Source organism: Grammomys surdaster, unplaced genomic scaffold, assembly GCF_004785775.1.
Source record: "Grammomys surdaster isolate TR1022 unplaced genomic scaffold, NIH_TR_1.0 125977, whole genome shotgun sequence".
Taxonomy (NCBI): domain Eukaryota; kingdom Metazoa; phylum Chordata; class Mammalia; order Rodentia; family Muridae; genus Grammomys; species Grammomys surdaster.
The window spans coordinates 2,575,171-2,593,439 of record NW_021620793.1 but is presented as its reverse complement, the minus strand read 5'-3'; the positions used below and the strand labels follow the sequence as shown (position 1 = coordinate 2,593,439).

The 18,269-nt window shown below is 50.7% G+C and overlaps 2 protein-coding genes across 2 annotated transcripts in view; both read left to right on the top strand.

Moving 5' to 3' along the window:
• Fhad1 (forkhead associated phosphopeptide binding domain 1) overlaps positions 1-18,269 on the top strand; it is a 121,328-nt gene that overhangs the window by 63,715 nt on the left and 39,344 nt on the right. Inside the window, exons 14-17 of the mRNA XM_028753974.1 lie at positions 5,908-5,978; positions 6,827-6,964; positions 14,507-14,614; positions 17,823-17,930. Coding sequence (XP_028609807.1) covers positions 5,908-5,978; positions 6,827-6,964; positions 14,507-14,614; positions 17,823-17,930 — 425 coding nt within the window. The remainder of the gene's footprint in view (positions 1-5,907; positions 5,979-6,826; positions 6,965-14,506; positions 14,615-17,822; positions 17,931-18,269) is intronic.
• LOC114609588 (ras-related protein Rab-35) lies at positions 7,382-8,344 on the top strand (the record flags this gene model as incomplete). Its single annotated transcript, XM_028753950.1, has 2 exons — positions 7,382-7,406; positions 7,797-8,344. Coding segments are annotated over 2 exons (573 nt in total), but the record flags the coding sequence as incomplete, so codon positions are not given.

The window sequence follows — 18,269 nt, the reverse complement described above, 5'->3', positions numbered from 1 at the left end:
CAGTAGGTGGTGAATTAGCACTTAGTAGGACCCAAACTAAAAGAACCTTTCCAAGGCCTTCTTAAAGACATGGTTTTGTGTCCCCCTCCCCCTTCCCCGAGTCTCTTTGGCCTCAGAGCCCTCCTCCTAACCGCCATGCTCCCTGACACCCATTACCACAGTGTCTCAAGAGAGAAAAGTTACATATCGAGCATGTTTGTAAGTCCTGAGATAAACCCAGAGCAATCCAGGTTGCCTAACATGGGGGAGCCTTGGAGTCTTGCTGCTACACTTATGGACAGTGCCACGTCACATCTGATTGGCAAAGGAAGCACTGGGAAGACAGGAAGCATCAGAAGCTCCCTTGACAGTCAGCAGCCTCGACTCTGTCTCTCAGGCTCCCTTGATAAGGGGGGGAAATGTCGCTTAGAGCTATCTCTCCAAACGCACTTGTCTGTATCCATTTCTGCAACTGTGGGGAATCCCCACTTCCAGAAGAGCTGCGCTGTGCTGTAGCTTTAAGTGGAAAAAAGAAAAGAAGAGAAAAAAATATCTCCCCTTTCCCTCCACCATCTTCACCATCATGGCTGCCACTGTGAGTGGTCAGCTGACTCCGTTGCTCCCCTGCCTCCAAGTTCACAAGACTTTCAGAATCGAGGGATCCCTGGCCAAGAAACAAAAGCCAAATCCTGTCACTCCCCCATGGATATGGACTGAAAACTGGTAACAAGTCAGGTCAGCAATCCTGGAGAAGACACCCAAGGGAGACCAGGCTGGGCCTGGAGGATTCACAGCAACAAGGGCGTTATGCCAAATGCCGGGGGGGGGGGGGTCCAACCTGTTCTATCAGCCACAGCTTGAAGTTTGTATGGCTGGAAGTTCATGCTCAGCTGGAATTGTAATTTGCTCATCTATCCTACTAGAGTGAGCTGGTTGGTTCAACAATGTGTGTGTAGAACCTTGGGGGTGGGGGAAGAGAAGAAAAAAGGAAAGAAGGAACAGAGATAAACACAGTCAAGAGTAAGAAGTGGCAAGTGGATCTGAGTTAGAGGCCGCCCAAGGACGCCTAATGAGACCCTCCCCAGTCTAAAGGAGAAAAAAAAGGAGAAAGAAAATAATCAAGTTGCAAAACAATATGCAAAACATGTTCCTGGTTTTTTTTTTTTCTTTCTTTCTTTTTTAAATGTCAATAGCTGACCAAAAGAAAAATCTGGAGGGACACACAAATTATGGACTGTCATGGCAACGGGGTGGGTCACCGAGAACCTTTGCTGTCATCCAGCTGTTCCGCAGTGTTGTGATCGTTCTTGGTTTTTATGAGACAGTCTCATGTGACTCAGGCTGGCTTCGATCTTGATATGCAGCTGAAGATGACCTTGAATCCTCCTGTTTCTTCTCTCAAACGCTGGGATTACAGGTGTGCATCACCAGTTTACACTGGCACTGGGTAAACCCAGGGCCTCATACCTGCTACCAGCTGAGCTGTGTCTCCAGCCTCGGCAACTCTTGCATGCTGGCCCACTATGTGGAACTGAAGATAGAGCTATGAGCTACTCTCATGACCTTTGGATTTTTGCAATCAACACAAAGCTTTTGTAACTGAAAATACAATGAAATCTTGCTCTTCTTCCCAAAGGCAAAATCCCAACATGATCACACTTCACCACAGACAGGGTTCCATTGCCGTGAGGAGATACCATGACCACGGCAACTCTTATGAAGGAAAATATTGAACTGGGGCTGGCTTACAGGTTCAGAGATTCAGTCCATTATCGTGGTAGGAAGCATGGCAGCATGCAGGCAGACATGGGACTGGAGGAGCCAAGAGTTCTAAACTTTGATCCAAAGGCAGCAAGAGACTGTGTGCCACCCTGGGCATAGCTTGAGCATAGGAGACCACAAGGCCCGCCCCCACTGTGACACACTTCCTCCAACAAGGCCACACCTTCTAATCTGCCCTTCCCTATGGGTCAAACATTCAAACATGAGTCTATGGGGGCCATTCCTATTCAGACCAGCACACTATCTGATCTTGAGACACAGTCTGGTACCCTCCTCCTCCCCACTTCACCTTCCATCTCTCCCCTCTTCCTTTGGTCCTCTGTAGATCGCACCCATGATTTGGCTCTTCTCTTTGGCTCCTGGGTCACAGGTGGTAGCTGAGATCTTAGGTGACAGGTGACCCTGTCTACAGGTGGTGTCCAGCTCCTCTCTGACCAGCTCGCCCTTGGGGTCCTTCCAGTTGTTCAGATTCAAGGAATCTCAGAGCTGGCCGTTGTCCCTCACCCTTTCTTTCTCTCAGGCCTGCTTCTGCAGCCTGGCTCACAACATCAACCTTGACTGCCTAGGCATCCCTTTGGCTACACGTCAGAGCAGGAGTCTCTAACATTTCAAGGGTACCCGGCTGTGTCTAGAGTTCTTTTTGTTCTTATGATGAACTGAACAAGAGATACCTTGTGGGTCTGAGACCACTCAGACAGTGTCCAGCCCAGGGCCAGCGGGGTGGGGGGAATTGGGGAGGAAGCTCCAACTTGTCCCAGCAGTGATTGTCCTTAGCTTGGCGGAGGCAGGAGGCAGGAGGCAGGCTTGGTGGTGGTTGCAGCTAGTAGCCCAGAGAGGCCCTCTACAGGAGAATTAAGCTGCGACTCTGTAGTTGAACCCCTTCTCCATGGCCCACGGCGGGGAGGGGGGGGGGATCTTGATGAAAGAGACAGTCCATGGTTCTAAACAGTATATTGGTGGAAAATGGATCCATAGTGTACCATACCCACTTCTCAGGGTAGACCTGAGATTAAATACGTTTTGCAGGGAGGAACATCTGGGAAGGGAAGCTTACTGGCTAAGCCCTCCAGGCCTCTAGGTACCTCATTAGCATGGAGAACTCTGTTCTGGGCCTACATGATCATAAGACACGTTTCTTTTATGTGAGAAGCATGGCACGTGTTCCAGGCCAGGGGTCTGGCAGGAATCGGGAAGTCACCCTAAGTCACTGAGTCTCTGGGTCTCAACCTGTTCTACCTGACCAAACTTCCAGGCAATGTTTTACTGTCCAACAACACCTCATGGAAGCTTCTAAACATCCTATAGGGCAGGGGTTCACAACATGTAGGTCACAACCTCTTTGGGGTCACATATCAGATATCCTACATAGCAGATACTTACCTTACGATTGAAAACAGTAGCAAAATTACAGTTATGAAGTAGCAACGAAATAATTCTATGGTTGGGGGTTCACCACCACATAAAGAACTGTGTTAAACAACATGAGAAACTGTGTTAAACAACATAAGGAACTGTGTTAAAGGGTCACAGCATTAGGGAGGTTGAGAACTGTGCTCTAGGACAGAGTCCTCAGCAAAGAAGAGGCCAGCCCACCATGCCAGTAACAGGTAGAAGAGACATCTTGTCAGGTCCTTCCTCTCTGGCCAGCCCAGGTTTTGTTGTGCAAATAGGCTCTTCCCAGAGCAGCTCACAGCTCAGCCAGTAGCCCAACAACCAGGACTCAGACCTGCAGTCACACTGACTGGAGTCCTGGACCTGCCGAAGGCAGCCACTGGGCTCAGAGCTCATCTGTCAATTGGGGCGATGTCTGGATGCTGCCGTGGTGAGGCGTTCATCCATTCCCCATAGCGCCAGGCACGTGGAGGGGGTAGGGGGTGTGAACTCTGTACATTTCAGAAATGTTTACATCAGGACTGGACATTCGCGGTCACCCCACCCCCACCCCCGGCCTGCCAGAAATGGTCTTCAGGTCTTTAGCTTCCCCCCCCCCCCCCGCTCCAGCTGTCCAGGGAAGCTCCGCCCCTCCCTGGTCCCCACAGTTCTTCATCCTCTCATCTTTTTGCAGTGTGCTGCTCCAACAAGTCAACAAAGGGTCTCTCTCTTACTATTCTAGAGGCCAACAAGGTAGAGCAGCCTCCCGGACCAAGCCAGGGAGCCACTGGGCTGTTTCCTGCTGCAGGTTCTGAGGGAACCCACCCCCTCCCCTTGCCAGTTAAGCTCTTGGAACTTCATTCCTTCACTCACCATCCCTTCTTCTGTCTTCATTCCCTTTTTTTGTTATGGAGGCTGATACTAGAGCCTTATCCAAACATTGCCACTAAGCTGCATCCCCAGGTCTCCTTTTACTTCTTCTTTTTTTTTTTTTTTTTTTTCCAAGAAAGGCTTTCTGGCTATCCTGGAACTCTTCTCTATAGACCAGGCTGGTCTCAAACCCAAGATGTGCCTGCCCCTGCCTCCAGACTGCTGGGATTAAAAGTATATGCCACCACCTCCTGGCTTATTTTTGCTTTTGAAACAAGATTTCACAAAGTTGGCCTTGAAGTGACTCCATGCATAGGCAGGCCTAGAACTTTTTACCCTCCTGTCTCAGCCTCCCAAGATCCCGGATTACAGGCCTGTGCCACCAGGCCTAGTCCTTTCTCTGTCTCAAAGCCAGCAATATAACATCCTCTGTCTCTCTAAAGCTTCAACTGTGGCAGTTCGTGTGTGGCTAAGAGCACGGCCTGTTCTCCCAGATCAGTCCCCAGCGCCTACATGGTTGCTCACAGCCATCTGCTCTAGTAAGAGGAGATCTGACAACTACTTCTGGCCTCCATGGGTACCAGGCACATACATGGAACACAGACATACACAGAAGTAAAACACCCATACACATGAAATAAATTAATCAAAATCTCTCAACCAGGCAGCGGTGGCACCCGCCAGTAATACCAGCACTCCCAAGAGGCAGATACAGGCAGATCCCTAAGTTCGAGGCTAGCCTGGTCTACAGAGAGAGTTCCAGGGCAGCCAGGGCTACACAGAGAAACCCTGTGTTGAAATCCACCCCCCATCACTTCTATTACCTTCTCATCTGTGTCTGTCTGTCTGTCTGTCACAAGGTTCCCTCTGTCTCTCTCTTATGATAACGTGTGATTGTGTAGCATCTGCACAGATAACCCAGAGTAACCTCCACCTCAGAGTCTTTAACCTAAGCACACTGGCAAAGCCCCTTCTCTGTGTAGCCTCAGGTCCCAGGATCTACAACCCATGTATCAGTGACGTCATCACTTAGCCAGCTTCATCCTCTGTTCTGGAATGCCCTCCCTCCCACTCTGCCCACACCTAGTGACTCCTCGGCCTCTGCTGAGACCCTCGCATTCCCCTGTCCTGCCCTGTTGCCTGGTTGCCCATGGTCCCTGTGTGTTTCTTGTTGGTCAGGTTGACCTGTCACTCAGACTACACTGTAAGACCTGGGAAGGGTGTGGCTTCATAAAATTCCTGGCTCATAATTTGCATACAGGAAGTGGTGCTTTATGGATACATTTTAAGTGTCTACCAAAACAAAGCCATGCACACTTTGGAGCTGTGTCTGGCCCAAATGTCTAACAACCATTTGAAAAATATATTAGATGACAGCTTGTCCTGTATGGATAGGATTAGTCGTTAGGCACAGCTGGGTGTGGTGAGGCACATCTGTACTGTTTGCATTTAGAAAGCTGAGGCTGAAGGACCACAAGTTCAAGGCCAGCCTGGGTTACACAGCGAGACCACTTCTCAGCAATTCTTTTGTTTTTGTTTTTGTTTTGTTTTGTTTTGTTTTTCGAGACAAGGTTTCTCTGTGTAGCCCTGGCTGTCCTGGAACTCACTCTGTAGACCAAGCTGGTCTTGAACTCAGAAATCTGCCTGCCTCTGCCTCCCAAGTGCTGGGATTAAAGGCGTGCGCCACCACCGCCCAGCAAGACCACTTCTCTAAAAGAAAAGGAAAGAAGAATTAGAAAGGCAGAGAGGGAGGGAAGGAAAGGGAAGAGAGGGGTGGGAGGGAGGGGAGGGGAGGGAGGGAGGGAGAGAAAGAGGGAGAGAGAGAAGGAGGGAGGGAGAAAAGGAGGGAAGAAGACACAAGGAGATAAACTGACCCTCACCCCTCTTCCTGCCCCTCTTTTTAAGGGTTCTCTCTGTGTCTGATTTATCTTCTGGAACATTACAAGAAAATTATGAGCCAGTCCCAGGAACTTCGGGTGACTCTTTCGCTTCTTTTCTCCCCCAGACTGTGAATTTGAATTTGTTTCCCTCTGAGTGAGTCAGCAGCAGCCACCGTCCTGCCAGCTTCAGGATTTTCTGTTGCCACAAAGGGATTGAGCCCAGCCTCTGATACAGGCTACAAAGGAATAGACAAAAATAGGCAGGGCCCCATCCCCTACCTGACCTCCTGGGATAACCACAGTGCTTGATTCCCTCCAAAACCTCCCAAAGAGGGCCAGCGAGGTGGCTCAGCAGATGAGCCAGCCGACCTGAGTTTAGTCCCTGGGACCCGAATAGAGGAAGGGTATCACTGACTCCGCCCAGTCATCCTCTCATCTCCACAGGAGCGCCAGGACACACACATGCCTACACATACGTGCTACATGCCATGTTTGGGATGGGGAGACATGAAGACTTAGCTGGAGCAGGGATTTCTATCCAGAACCAGGAGTGTGATGTCTCAGAACTCCTGCTGCTTTCTCAGTACTCACGTCTCCACACCGAGTGTGGTCCAGCCATGCTTTCAAGGAACCTTTATGGAAACCCTTTGCTCCCTAGAAGATAAGCAGCGCATAAGGAAGTGGTGAAAAGGTTCCTCACTCTCAGGCTGGAGAGATGGCTCAGCCGTTAAGAGCACTGACTGCTCTTCCAGAGGTCCTGAGTTCAATTCCCAGCAACCACATAGTGGCTCACAACCATCTGTAACGGGATCCGATGCCCTCTTCTGGTGTGCCTGAGACAGTGACAGTGTACCCGTGTATATGAAATAAATAAATAAATCTTTAAAAATAAATTTCCTCACCCTCTCCCCTGTGAACTTCAGTTGGCTTTCCTATCCATGCAGGCCCAGGTGAATGCTATTCGGGAAACTCAGCAGTCTCTGCGGCAGGAGCACCTGGCTGAGAAGGAGAAGCTGACAGAGAAGCTGGAACAAGAAGAGAAGCTGAAAGCCAGAATCCAGCAGCTGACAGAAGAGAAGGCGGTAAGGTGATCGGTCCATGACAGTCCCTTTGAGCCTGGGAACTGAGGTGTTTCCGTGGGCCACTGCGGGCTTTGTGCAGGACAGTAACCTCCTCAGCTTCCGGATTGGTGGACTGGCTCTAAATGAGTTACACAGGGTGAATAATTTGGTTCTAAAACTCCCAGCAATGGTCTGGGGAGAGATGACTCAGTGGTTAAGAGCATTGGCTGGGGTTTGCTTCCTAGCACTCATGGGGCAGCTCAGAACCATCTGTAACTCCGGTTCCAGGCGATCTGACGCCCTCTTCTGGCCTCTGCCGACACTGCACACAGATAATATATTGGCATGCGTACGCGCAGGCAAAACACCATACATATTCAGGACAATAAATTAAATAAATAAATAAATAAATAAATAAATAAATAAATAAAACTTTAAAAAGAAGAAAACACGGGCGACAGCGGTGAGGGTCGCAGGGGCCAGAGGCTATGCGGGCCCTGCTGGGCGTGGCCCGCGGGGGCCTGGGGCGGGCGGGCGAGGAGCCACGGCCCACGCGGTGGCCGCAAGGCCCCAGGGCCGCAGCGAGGGGGCTCCGGGCTATTCCTCGGTGTGGTTGGGGCGCCGAGCGCGCGGGATGCACGCCCCGGAGCTTGCTCCTGCCTCACGTGTGACCTTCCTTGGTCAAGTCGAGCTGGAGTTGGAGAGACCCCGGTTCGAGTCCCGGGAAGGCAAGCTTTTTTTTTTTTCACTCTGTGACCTTGGGCAAGTTGGCTTCGCCTTTCTTGAGCCTCAGTTCCTGCATCTGAGAAGTGGACGCTTGGCTGCTGGGGCAGTCCTCAGGACAGAGGAAAAGGTGTGGGCAAGAGCAGCCTGCTCTTACGGTTTGCAGACAACACTTTCTCAGGCAGCTACATCACCACGATCGGAGTGGACTTCAAGATCCGGACTGTGGAGATCAACGGGGAGAAGATGAAGCTGCAGATCTGGGACACGGCCGGGCAGGAGCGCTTCCGGACCATCACCTCCACGTATTATCGGGGGACCCACGGGGTCATTGTGGTTTACGACGTCACTAGTGCTGAGTCCTTTGTCAATGTCAAGCAATGGCTTCATGAAATCATCCAGAACTGTGACGATGTGTGCCGAATATTAGTGGGCAATAAGAACGACGACCCTGAGCGGAAGGTGGTCGAGACAGAAGATGCCTACAAATTTGCTGGACAGATGGGGATCCAGCTCTTTGAGACCAGTGCCAAGGAGAACGTCAACGTGGAGGAGATGTTCAACTGTATCACAGAGCTGGTTCTACGAGCAAAGAAAGACAACTTGGCGAAACAGCAACAACAGAACGATGTGGTGAAGCTCACCAAAAACAGTAAACGAAAGAAACGCTGCTGCTAATGCCCCAGCCCACTGCAGAGATTGCACTGGAGCCTCCCAGCCTGAGCCTGAGGCCTCGGAGGCTCTCGGGGGACAGTCTCAGTTTAGTGCCATTATTTAAAGAATTCTCTCCACGTTTTTTGTATCGGGAGGCGTCATCGGCACTTCCTCCCACTTTCCCCTTGAGTCCCAAGGAGGTGTTGGACGAGCCCGCCCTTCCCCACGGTGCCCTTTTCCCTGCCGAGGAGCCTGGACCTGGTGAGGATGCTGCCAGCTGAGTGGACTGATTAACCAGTTTGTACATAGTTTATATTGCATTAACCAGCTGCACACCCTCAGCCTGCTCTGCCTTTTGGCTCCTTCCTGCCAACCTGCTGCAACAGTTCCTCCCAAGCCCTCCAGTCAGGAGCCAACCTCGTGCCCTAGCTGAGTCTTTGGCCATCCCTGGCCCATGGAGTACACTCCACGCGGCTCCTACCCTACAGCTCTGGGAGCTGGGGGAACTTGGCCTCCACACAGGCCCTGCTCTCTGCTGGCCCCAGGCCTTCAGTTCCACAGAGGAACTCAGTCCTGCGCTTTTGGACAACAGGTGTCTCCGTCTGCCTTTTAGATGCCTCTGCTACAAACCCAGGGGAGCCATGGCTTCTCACTCACCCACCATGTTTCAGTTCCCGCAGAAGGGTAGTGGGACATCTGTAAAGAGATGGAGCTTGCAAGGGGGAGCATTATTTTAATAAATACAACCAATGAAGCCAAATTAGAAGAAGAAGAAAGAAGAAGAAGGAGAAGGAGAAGGAGAAGGAGAAGGAGAAGGAGAAGGAGAAGGAGAAGGAGAAGGAGAAGAAGAAGAAGAAGAAGAAGAAGAAGAAGAAGAAGAAGAAGAAGAAGAAGAAGACGACGACACAGGAAAATCAACTAGAAAAGGCAGGCATGTAGAAGAAGACACAGGAAAATCAACTAGAAAAGGCAGGCATGTTGACATTTCAGGAAATGCTACCCTATTTGTCTTGTATTGCAGTTAACTATACTGCAATACAAGAGGATACGAGTCGTTCCTGCAGATCCTGGTTTATCAGTGTCCAAGTGTAATCAAAACTGATTTACGGTCACATCAGCCCTTTTTTTCCTCTAGATATAAATCTGGGAGAACAAATTGGCCCAAATAGATCGATGCTCACCCTCCTAGAATCCAGGTCAAGTAGAAACCTCTGTCTGCCGCAGAGCCTCGCCTGCTAAGGTGCCTGTGTGGTCTGAGGGCCTGCAGGAGGCGCAGAGTCCGCTCCACAGTTCTGACATCCCCACTAGAGGCTCATGACACCCCAGATCTGCATCCCAGACACAGTATTGGGGTACCCAGGGCTTTCCCAGAGATGTCCCAAGGAAAGCAACTCTGATCAGATTCTGTATTAAAAATAATCTGTGCCACAGACTATAATTCACAGCTATGACCACCTTCCCAAGGCCAGCGTAAGACTGGGCCTACAGACATCCTGTCGGGGAGGAATGGGGAGCACACAAGGTCCTGCCACTTCCTGGGGATCCATAAGAGGGGGGGGGGGGAGAGAGAGAGAGAGAGAGAGAGAGAGAGAGAGAGAGAGAGAGAGAGATTCTTCACTGGCAAAATGGCCACCCTGATGGAACAGACGGAGTCACAGAAAGAATGAGAGATGAAGAGAGAAAAACGGGAGAAAAGAGACTGAGGAAAAGGTGGGGAGAGAGAAGAAGAGAGGGAAGGTCTGAACCACAGTGGGGGTACTTGAGAAGAGGAAGGGGGTCAGTGAGACTGGGGGGGAAGAGATGGTAACGGGTGCATACAACCAAAACACACTATATACATGTGTTTTAGTGTCATAACGAAACCCATTGTTGTGTGTTGTAGTAAATATTTAATCTTAGTCAGGGGTTTCTACCCTGCCTTTGAGCATTCCGTTCTCAGATAAAAGACACAAAACCTTTATATTTATAATAAGCCTTTAATGTACTAGAGCTGGCAGCCATCTACCATGTCAGCTGCTAAAATCTACTTCCCCATCAATAACGCCAAGTTACAACTTCCCATGTTCCATCTAGGCTGCTCTCAACTCCAACTGGCCAGCCTTCATGGCCACATTTCCATGACTACCCCACGGCATCTCTCCTCTTTCTACCTCCTCTCTTCTCCTTGTGGTCCAACCTCAGACCCTGAGCCTGGGAACCGAAACCCCACCTGCCTCTCCTACCTCTCGCCTGCCCATCTTTATTCGACCAATCGGTTTGAATTTAAGGAGGACGGTCACACAGCATCCCTTTTGTGAATGTGAGGATTCTCTCCTCCCAGAGGCAGCCAGGGCCAGTATTTACATTACAGCCCATGGCAACAGATTAAATGTCAACAGTTGTGCATAACTAGCATATGCTAATAAACAAGCGTTCACAAAAACATAACGCCTGGGCCCACACCCAGGACCCACTGTACCAGACTCTGGAGAAGATAGGAAATGTATTTCTAAAGCCAGTTCTTTTTTGTTTGTTTGTTTTGTTTTTTGGTTTTTTGTTTTTTGAGACAGGGTTTCTCTGTGTAGCCCTGACTGTTCTGGAACTCACTCTGTAGACCAGGCTGGCCTCAAACTCAGAAATCTGCCTGCCTCTTCCTCCCAAGTGCTGGGATTAAAGGCGTGCGCCACCACTGCCCGGCTCTAAAGTGACACTTAGGGACCTGCCATACCTTTCTTTGCTCTCCTCCTAGGTCAGTGGCTTATGATCTGCTGGGCTACCTTCTGTCATTCAGACTCAGGGAGTCAAAGACGGGAGTGTAGCTCAGGCTCTGGGGTCTGTAACATTCCAAAGCACAGCCATAGCTGATAGTTACAATCAGAGCGGTTATGGGGGGGGCATGCACATCATACCCTTCTTCCTGCCCCCACCTGGCAGACTCCAACTCTTCCCAAGCATTCCCTCTCTCCACGGTGAAGGACAAGGCCTTGCACTGCATCGCCATTTCGTGTTGGCACAAGTTCAGTGAACCCCCACTAGGACAGTCCATCCCTGTCACACCTACATGTGGGGGAGTGTGTGTGTGTGTGTGTGTGTGTGTGTGTGTGTGTGTAAGTCTGAGGATAGCCCAGTAATAGACATGGGTGTACAGGGACCAGTGTAACCCAAGACAGGATGCCCTGCTGACCAACTTTCTGCTACCAACCCCCCCCATCCTAAAATTTCCAGCATGTCCTAAGATGGCAGCAGAGGTGGGGACCAAACACATTCATCGCAGGGAGCCTGCGTTCCAGTCCCAAACCACAGGAGCCGAAATCCCAGTTGTAGGTGCTAGGGAACTTGGCGGTGAATAAACCAAACAAACTTTTATTCCCACAGAAAGGGTCAAATCCAGAAAGGCCCTAAAACCTTCAGAATGTCCCCAGCTCTCCACCTTCTGCTCTCTCTTCCTGACTCACACCCCCACCTAACACCAGCCCTTCCCAGTCCAGTGTCTGTTGTTTGACTCAGGGGTTGGCTGTCCCCATTTGGGGGGGTGCGATGCTTCAGCCTGCATGGTGCCTACCCCAGCCCAGGGTCACCAGCCTGGGCCTCCCTCTTACACCTTCTGTAATTATTCCTGGAAGGTGGCCTTTAAAGTGATGGTTTGAACATCCTGTGTTTAACATAGGAACCTCAGGATCCCAGACAGACAGAGGGACATCTACACTCAGACAGACGTGACAATCAGCCCAGACAGATTGCCATCCTGACTCCGATCCAGCTTAGCCCTTGAGATTCATATGAAAACAAACTTTGTGGGCCTCATTCATGATGTGTGCATGTGTGCATGTGTGTGTGTGTCTGCATGTGTGTGTGCGTGTGCATGTGTATGTGCGAGTGTGTGCAAGTGCTTACATGTGTGTGTGAATGTGTGTGTGCATGTGTGTGTGTCTGCATGTGTGTGTATGCATGTGTGTGTGTCTGTGTGTGTGTGCATGTGTATGACTGCGAGTACGTGTGTGCATGTGTGTGTGTGCATGTGTGCATGTGTGTGTATGTGTGTGTGTGTCCGTGCATGTTCGTGCTGGTGTGTGTGCATGTGTGCTTGTGTGTGTGTGTGTGTGCGTGTGTGCATGTGTGTGTGTATGTGTGTGTGTGTCCGTGCATGTTCGTGCTGGTGTGTGTGCATGTGTGCTCGTGTGTGTGTGTGTATGTGTGTGTGTGTGCATGTGTGCATGCATGTGTGCGTGTGTGTCTGTGTGTGTACACACTCATGTCATGGTACATGGAGGTCATAGAACAACTTTCAGAAATCAGTTCTCTCTTTACACCATGTGGCTCCCTGATATCGAACTCAGGTTGCTGGACTTGGTAAGCAAGCGTCTCTACCCACTGAGACATCCTACCAACCCCTCCTTGGTTTTTGAGACAAGAGCTCTCACTGGCTTAGAACCTGCCAAGTAGGCTCAACTCTCTGGCCAGTAAACCCCAGGAATCTACCTGTGTCCTCCCCCATACTGAGGTGACACATACATACCATCTTGCCCAGCTCTCTTTCTGTGTGTGTCTGTTATGGTTATAAATGTCCATGTGTATAACGGAGGTGTACGTATGTGTGCCACTGCAAACACTTATGGAAGTCTAAAAGCACGTGTGCTCCTGCATTTGCGTGTGGAGGCCCAAGAGTCTTCCACGCTCACACCCCACCTGATTGAGTCAGGGTTGCTCAGCGGAGCCCGGAGCTCACAGACACAGCTAACTACCCAGCTTGTCCCAGGCTTCCCACTTCTCAGCTTTTAGAGCCCTGTTATTACGGCAGACTGCCACACCCACACAGCTTTACAGGGACACTGAGGACCTGAACTCTGGTCCTCTAAATTGCACATTTTGCTTCCTGTGCCGGCTTTCTGGCCCCACACTTGTTTTTAAGGGAAAGTTGGGCATCAGGTCAGGTCCTTGTGTTTGCAAGGTGAATGTTGTACCGACCCGTCGAGCCACCTTCCCAGCACTGTCCTGGCTTTTAGGTGACCCTCCCTGCTGTACCCTAATACCCCTCATCTTGCTGTCTCTAAAACTAGCAGGTGTTTTAGCTCATCCCTCAGCCCCGTTCCCACCGATCCTGCACGCCGCCCTCCCTCCTTTTTATAATGGACCCTGTACAGCAGCTTCTTAATTTGTGCTCGCACTTCTTACTGCTGTAGACCAATGTCAGCAAGCTGATAAATGTTTTCATGTTTTCGGGCTTCTCTTTGGAGTCTGTGTTCACAGACTCTGCTCTTATAAAAGGCAGCCGGAGACCACACATCAACAGAGGGCACGGAGTGTCCCAATAAAGCTTTATTTACAAAGCAGCAGCAGGGCAGGCAATGTCTACGGGCCATTTGCTAACATTGATCCTAAACATATCCATCTTCAGTCCCTGCCACCCGGAAGCCTTCTTCTTTATCCATCCGCCTAGGACCAGCAGGAGATCTCTGTTATGTTGGTTTAGAACGCAGACTTCAAAGTCAATAACCCCAGTTCCCCAGTATCTATAAACTAAGCCTGGTTCTTCCTCTGGGGGTGGGGTGGAGGCTGGCCACTAGCACTTCTCCAAGAATCTCACATAGATCATTTCATCATTTCTTCCTCACATCAGCCCAATGTACAGATAGGGAAACTGAGGCTTCCATGCACAGAATCTCAACTGCCAGGCCCCATAGCTGGAAAGTCTCCATCCAGAGTTCTCACCTGGTCCCCCGCCCCACCCCTTGCTCCAGTGCATAGACCAATTCCCACATTCTCTTTAGGATGTGGTACGGTCTGAAACACCAGGCTGAGTTCACGTCATGGAGACTAGGTGTGTTCAAGAGAGTCCTTGACTTGCACCTTGAGTTGACCCTGGAGACAACTATTGCCCAAGAGAAAAACAGAGCATAGGAGGCTTTAGAGAGGGGAGCAGACAAAAGCTCAAGATATGGAGAGTTGCTTGGGCTACCAGAAGAAGGTCAACAGTTCAGAGAGGGGGGGTTGGGTCAGTCTGGACTGTCAATCAAGGCCTACAGCTGTCAGGATCCAGCCGAGGTTTTCACATAGATCTGCTCCTTCAGAGCGCGCTGAACCACAGCCCCTCTGCCCTGGCCCACGTGAGGCATGCCAAAGATGGAAAAGCAAACCACACAGGGCCCAGGGAGAGTCCACTTCCTGCCATGGCAACAGGTGGACTCACCGACGGCTGTTGGCTTGCAGGCTTTGGAAGAGAGCATCGCCCAGGAGAAAAACAAATCGGAGGAGGCCCTGGAGACGGCGCAAATGCAAGTCCGTGAGCTGGAGAACCACTTTGCTGGTCAAAAGGAGGTACGCCCAGCTGGGGGAGGCTGGCTTGAAGGGACTGCAGAAGACAGAAGGCAGGTGGGGGGTGGGGGACGGCACTGTCCTGTGCTGTTTGCCCTAGTCTGGACTCTGCAATTGGGAGAAACACAGAGGATTTCAAAGAGAGCCATGGATGTGTATAGCCTTGCCAAGCAGTTAGGGAAAGCAATGCACATGTGACCAGCCGGGGTGGTGGCTTCTGCCCATCACCCCAACACTGAGGTCAACTCAGTCAGGAGGCTGGGGATGATGGGATCATGAAAGAACACCCCATCTTCAGGATCAACACCCAGAAGTCATCTTCAGTCCCAGCAGGAGTTATGTACAGGGCTGGCGGGAAGTCTGTCTCAGGTTGGGTTGAGTCAAGCTATTTCTGGCCAAAAGATGGCCGTCGTCAACCCATCTCAGGCTTCCTCTACCACATGGCAGTCCAGATGCTTAAAAAGCAGGCACCCAGCCAGCCTCCCATCCCCATCCAGTCCCCTGCCACCACGCACAGCAGGATGGGAGCCTGCTCTGTGTCCCAGAAGCCACCTGTAGTTTGTCGGATGAAAGGGCTTGCAGATATATTATACCCAGAATGTTTTAGTTTGGATCCATAAAATGCATTTGTAAATCTAGACATCAGTCCTCTCTTGGAAAGTCAAAAACTCTGGCCCTCCTTTCTGCTTTGGTGACCAGGGGAGGGAGAGGCTGGAATCTCTACCAGCATCAGCAGTTAGGGTAGTCATTTGAGAGCAGGCTCACAAAAGCCCATGTCAGTTTGGGTGGGTGTCCAACTCTCATAAGCTTTGAAGTTTGCAGTTCACCACCTTCCTTCTTCCTAAAGTACAGTGGCCAGAAACAAACGCTGTCCCCTCCAGCCACAGAAGCCTGGGGAAGGGTTTCCCCATCCCTCTTTAAAGATGCTATCTGTGTTCCTGTGGCTGTACCGGAACTCTAGTCCCCCAGGAAAGCTCTGTTATCAGATTGCATTGAGCTGCAGTCAGTCTCAGACCCCTGGTCCTTTTGCACACATGCTTTCTTAATCCCTGAAGGGTGCAGGCTTCGTAGCTACACAAAAGGCAAGTTCGAGTCTATCCACACTTCCCTTCTTGGAAGCGGGCCATGAAGGGCAGACATCATGCACAACCCAGCATTTGACCCAGAAGTGTCACTGATCTATGGTAGCCGTCACCAGCACCACTACAGCCAGGTTTCCCTGGACTTGGGCACAGCCCTTGCTTTCTGACGACCCACCGTCCTCAAAGTGGAGGCTTGTCCCTCCCCCAGTGAGGGGGAAAGTATCCTCCTACATGCAACTCCACCCACACCCAGGAGATGTTTACGGTGGCTTCTCCTCAGCTCTCCGTCAACACTGTTGCCAAGGTTTGCCCTTGAGTTATGTCTCCTGGCACAGCGAGAAGGCAGGTGTGGGGGGGGGGAGGTGAGGGGGGTATATGGTGTGTATGTGTGTGTATGTGGTGTGTATATGGTATGTATGTGTATATGGTGTGTGTGTGGTATGTGCTGTGTGTGTATGTTCTGTGTGTGTATGTGGAATGTGGTATATGGTGTGTATGTGGTGTGTAGAGTGTGTGTATGTGATTGGCATGTGTGTGTGTGGTGTGTGATGTGTGTATATGGTGTGTATATGTGTGTATGTGGTGTATGTGGTGTGTGTGGTATGTATGTATGTGTATGTGACATGTGTGCATATGTGGTGTGTATATATCTGTATGTGATATGTGTGTATCTTGCATGTGTGTGTATGTGGCATGTGTGTATATGTGGTGTGTATGTATGTGTTGTGTGTGCATGTGGTATGTATGTATGTGGTGTGTGTATGTGGTATGTATGTATGTGGTATGTGTGTGTGTGTATGTGTGTGTGTATGTGATGTGTGTGTGTGGTATGTGTGTGTGTGTATGTGATGTGTGTGTGTGTGTGTGTGTGTGTGTGATCTCCATGGAGTCACTTCAGTCAGGTGCCATCCAGGTGTCAACAAGGGCTGTCAAGGTGATGGGGGTGGGTCAGAAAAGTGTAAGCGTCTGGGCTGGGTGTGGCGAGGTGGATCTCTGTGAGTTTGAGGCCAGCATGGTTCACATGCAGAGTTATAGGCCAGCCAGGGCTACTCAGTAATACTCTTGCCTTTAAAAAAAAAATTTTTTTTTAAGCATCATGTAGAGGGGCCCAGGCTTACACAGTCCTTCAGAGGGTCACAGGACCTGACTGTAGTTTCTTCCCAGAAGAATTGGGCCACCTCCACTGAGCTTTTTTTGTTTGTTTCTTGGGGTGTTTGTTTTGTTTTGACAGAGGATCTGTTAACCTAGGTTGGCCTCACCATCACTACATAGTCAATTATAACCTTTGACCTCCGGGCTCTCCCTTCTCCACCTCCCATGTGTTGGGGTCACAGATGTGAACAACACAAAACTATCTCAAAAGCAGGAGCGATTTCGCTCTTCTCCACCTCTTATGGATTGAATGCCTTCCGAAGGCTAATCCTCTCCCTTTATGGACTCTTGTGGAAAGCTTGTTGCAAGTTCCAAATACCTGCTGCCCTGCTGGGTGCAGAAGGGAGGCCCTGTGAATGCTGGAGTGGCTTCTCTCAGGATTTTGGCTCCTGTGCCAGGACCACAGTTGCTGTCCTCTGGGAGGTAGAACCCACCGTTGAGTCCATTAGCTGAGTAATGGCAGCAAGACATGGATGGACCATATGAAATTCCTTGGCTAGGGACAGCAGAGTGCTATGCCAGAGCTCTTCCCTTGTCCCAGGGCATCCCCAGAAGGCTCACCCTGAACCTTCTAGATGCTAGAAGAATTCTAGTGACTGGCTAATTCATCCCCACTCCTTCATCCTCCCGAAACCAATTCTCCTTCAGAAATTTGCTTCACTAGTTGGAAGGTCCTTCATCAATGAGACTCTTCTCCCTCAGATCCTGGTCCCCTCCCAGAGCCTCTGTACTCAGCCTGCATGTTTGCTCTGTTCAGGACCTCAGCCTTCCTGTTGACAGACATCATAGCCCTGAGCCCTCACCTTTTCTGGCTCCTGGTTTCCTTGTCTATAAACCAAATAAAAAATGAAAAGGCCCTCAGCAGCAGCTCCCCATAGGGGTGCCATGGGGATGAGGTCATTCTGGGGGTGACGCGGCTGCCCATCCTAACTGTTAGCCTTGATGTTGGGGCTGATATTAGTGTCTGTGCCTTTCAGGTCTTGGAGAGCAGTGCGGCTCAAGAGAAAAGAAAAATGCGGGAGGTCCTGGAGGCGGAAAGGAGGAAGGCACAAGACCTGGAGAATCAGCTGACCCAGCAGAAGGAGGTAGGAGCAACCAGGGCCCTCCTGGAGGACTTGCAGCCAGGCATGCCCACCAGCCCTGCAGTCATGCTGCTGCTGCCGCACCTCTGCGGGAAGTCGCCAACTCTTGCCACTCACCGGCCACTCACTGGCCGACCCTGACAATCCCTGGAGCTCAGACTCCTGAAAAATGGGACTTGAAATGATCTCATTCTGTGGGACAAAGGTCGCTGTCTGTAAAGTACATAGCTCTTCTCTGAAGCTACCAGGAGACGTGCCAGCAGGAACAGGAAACATGTTCTAAGCACTCTGCCCCACCTCCACCCAAAAGACAGGGACTTCCCAGGGTGAACCTGTCCTGGT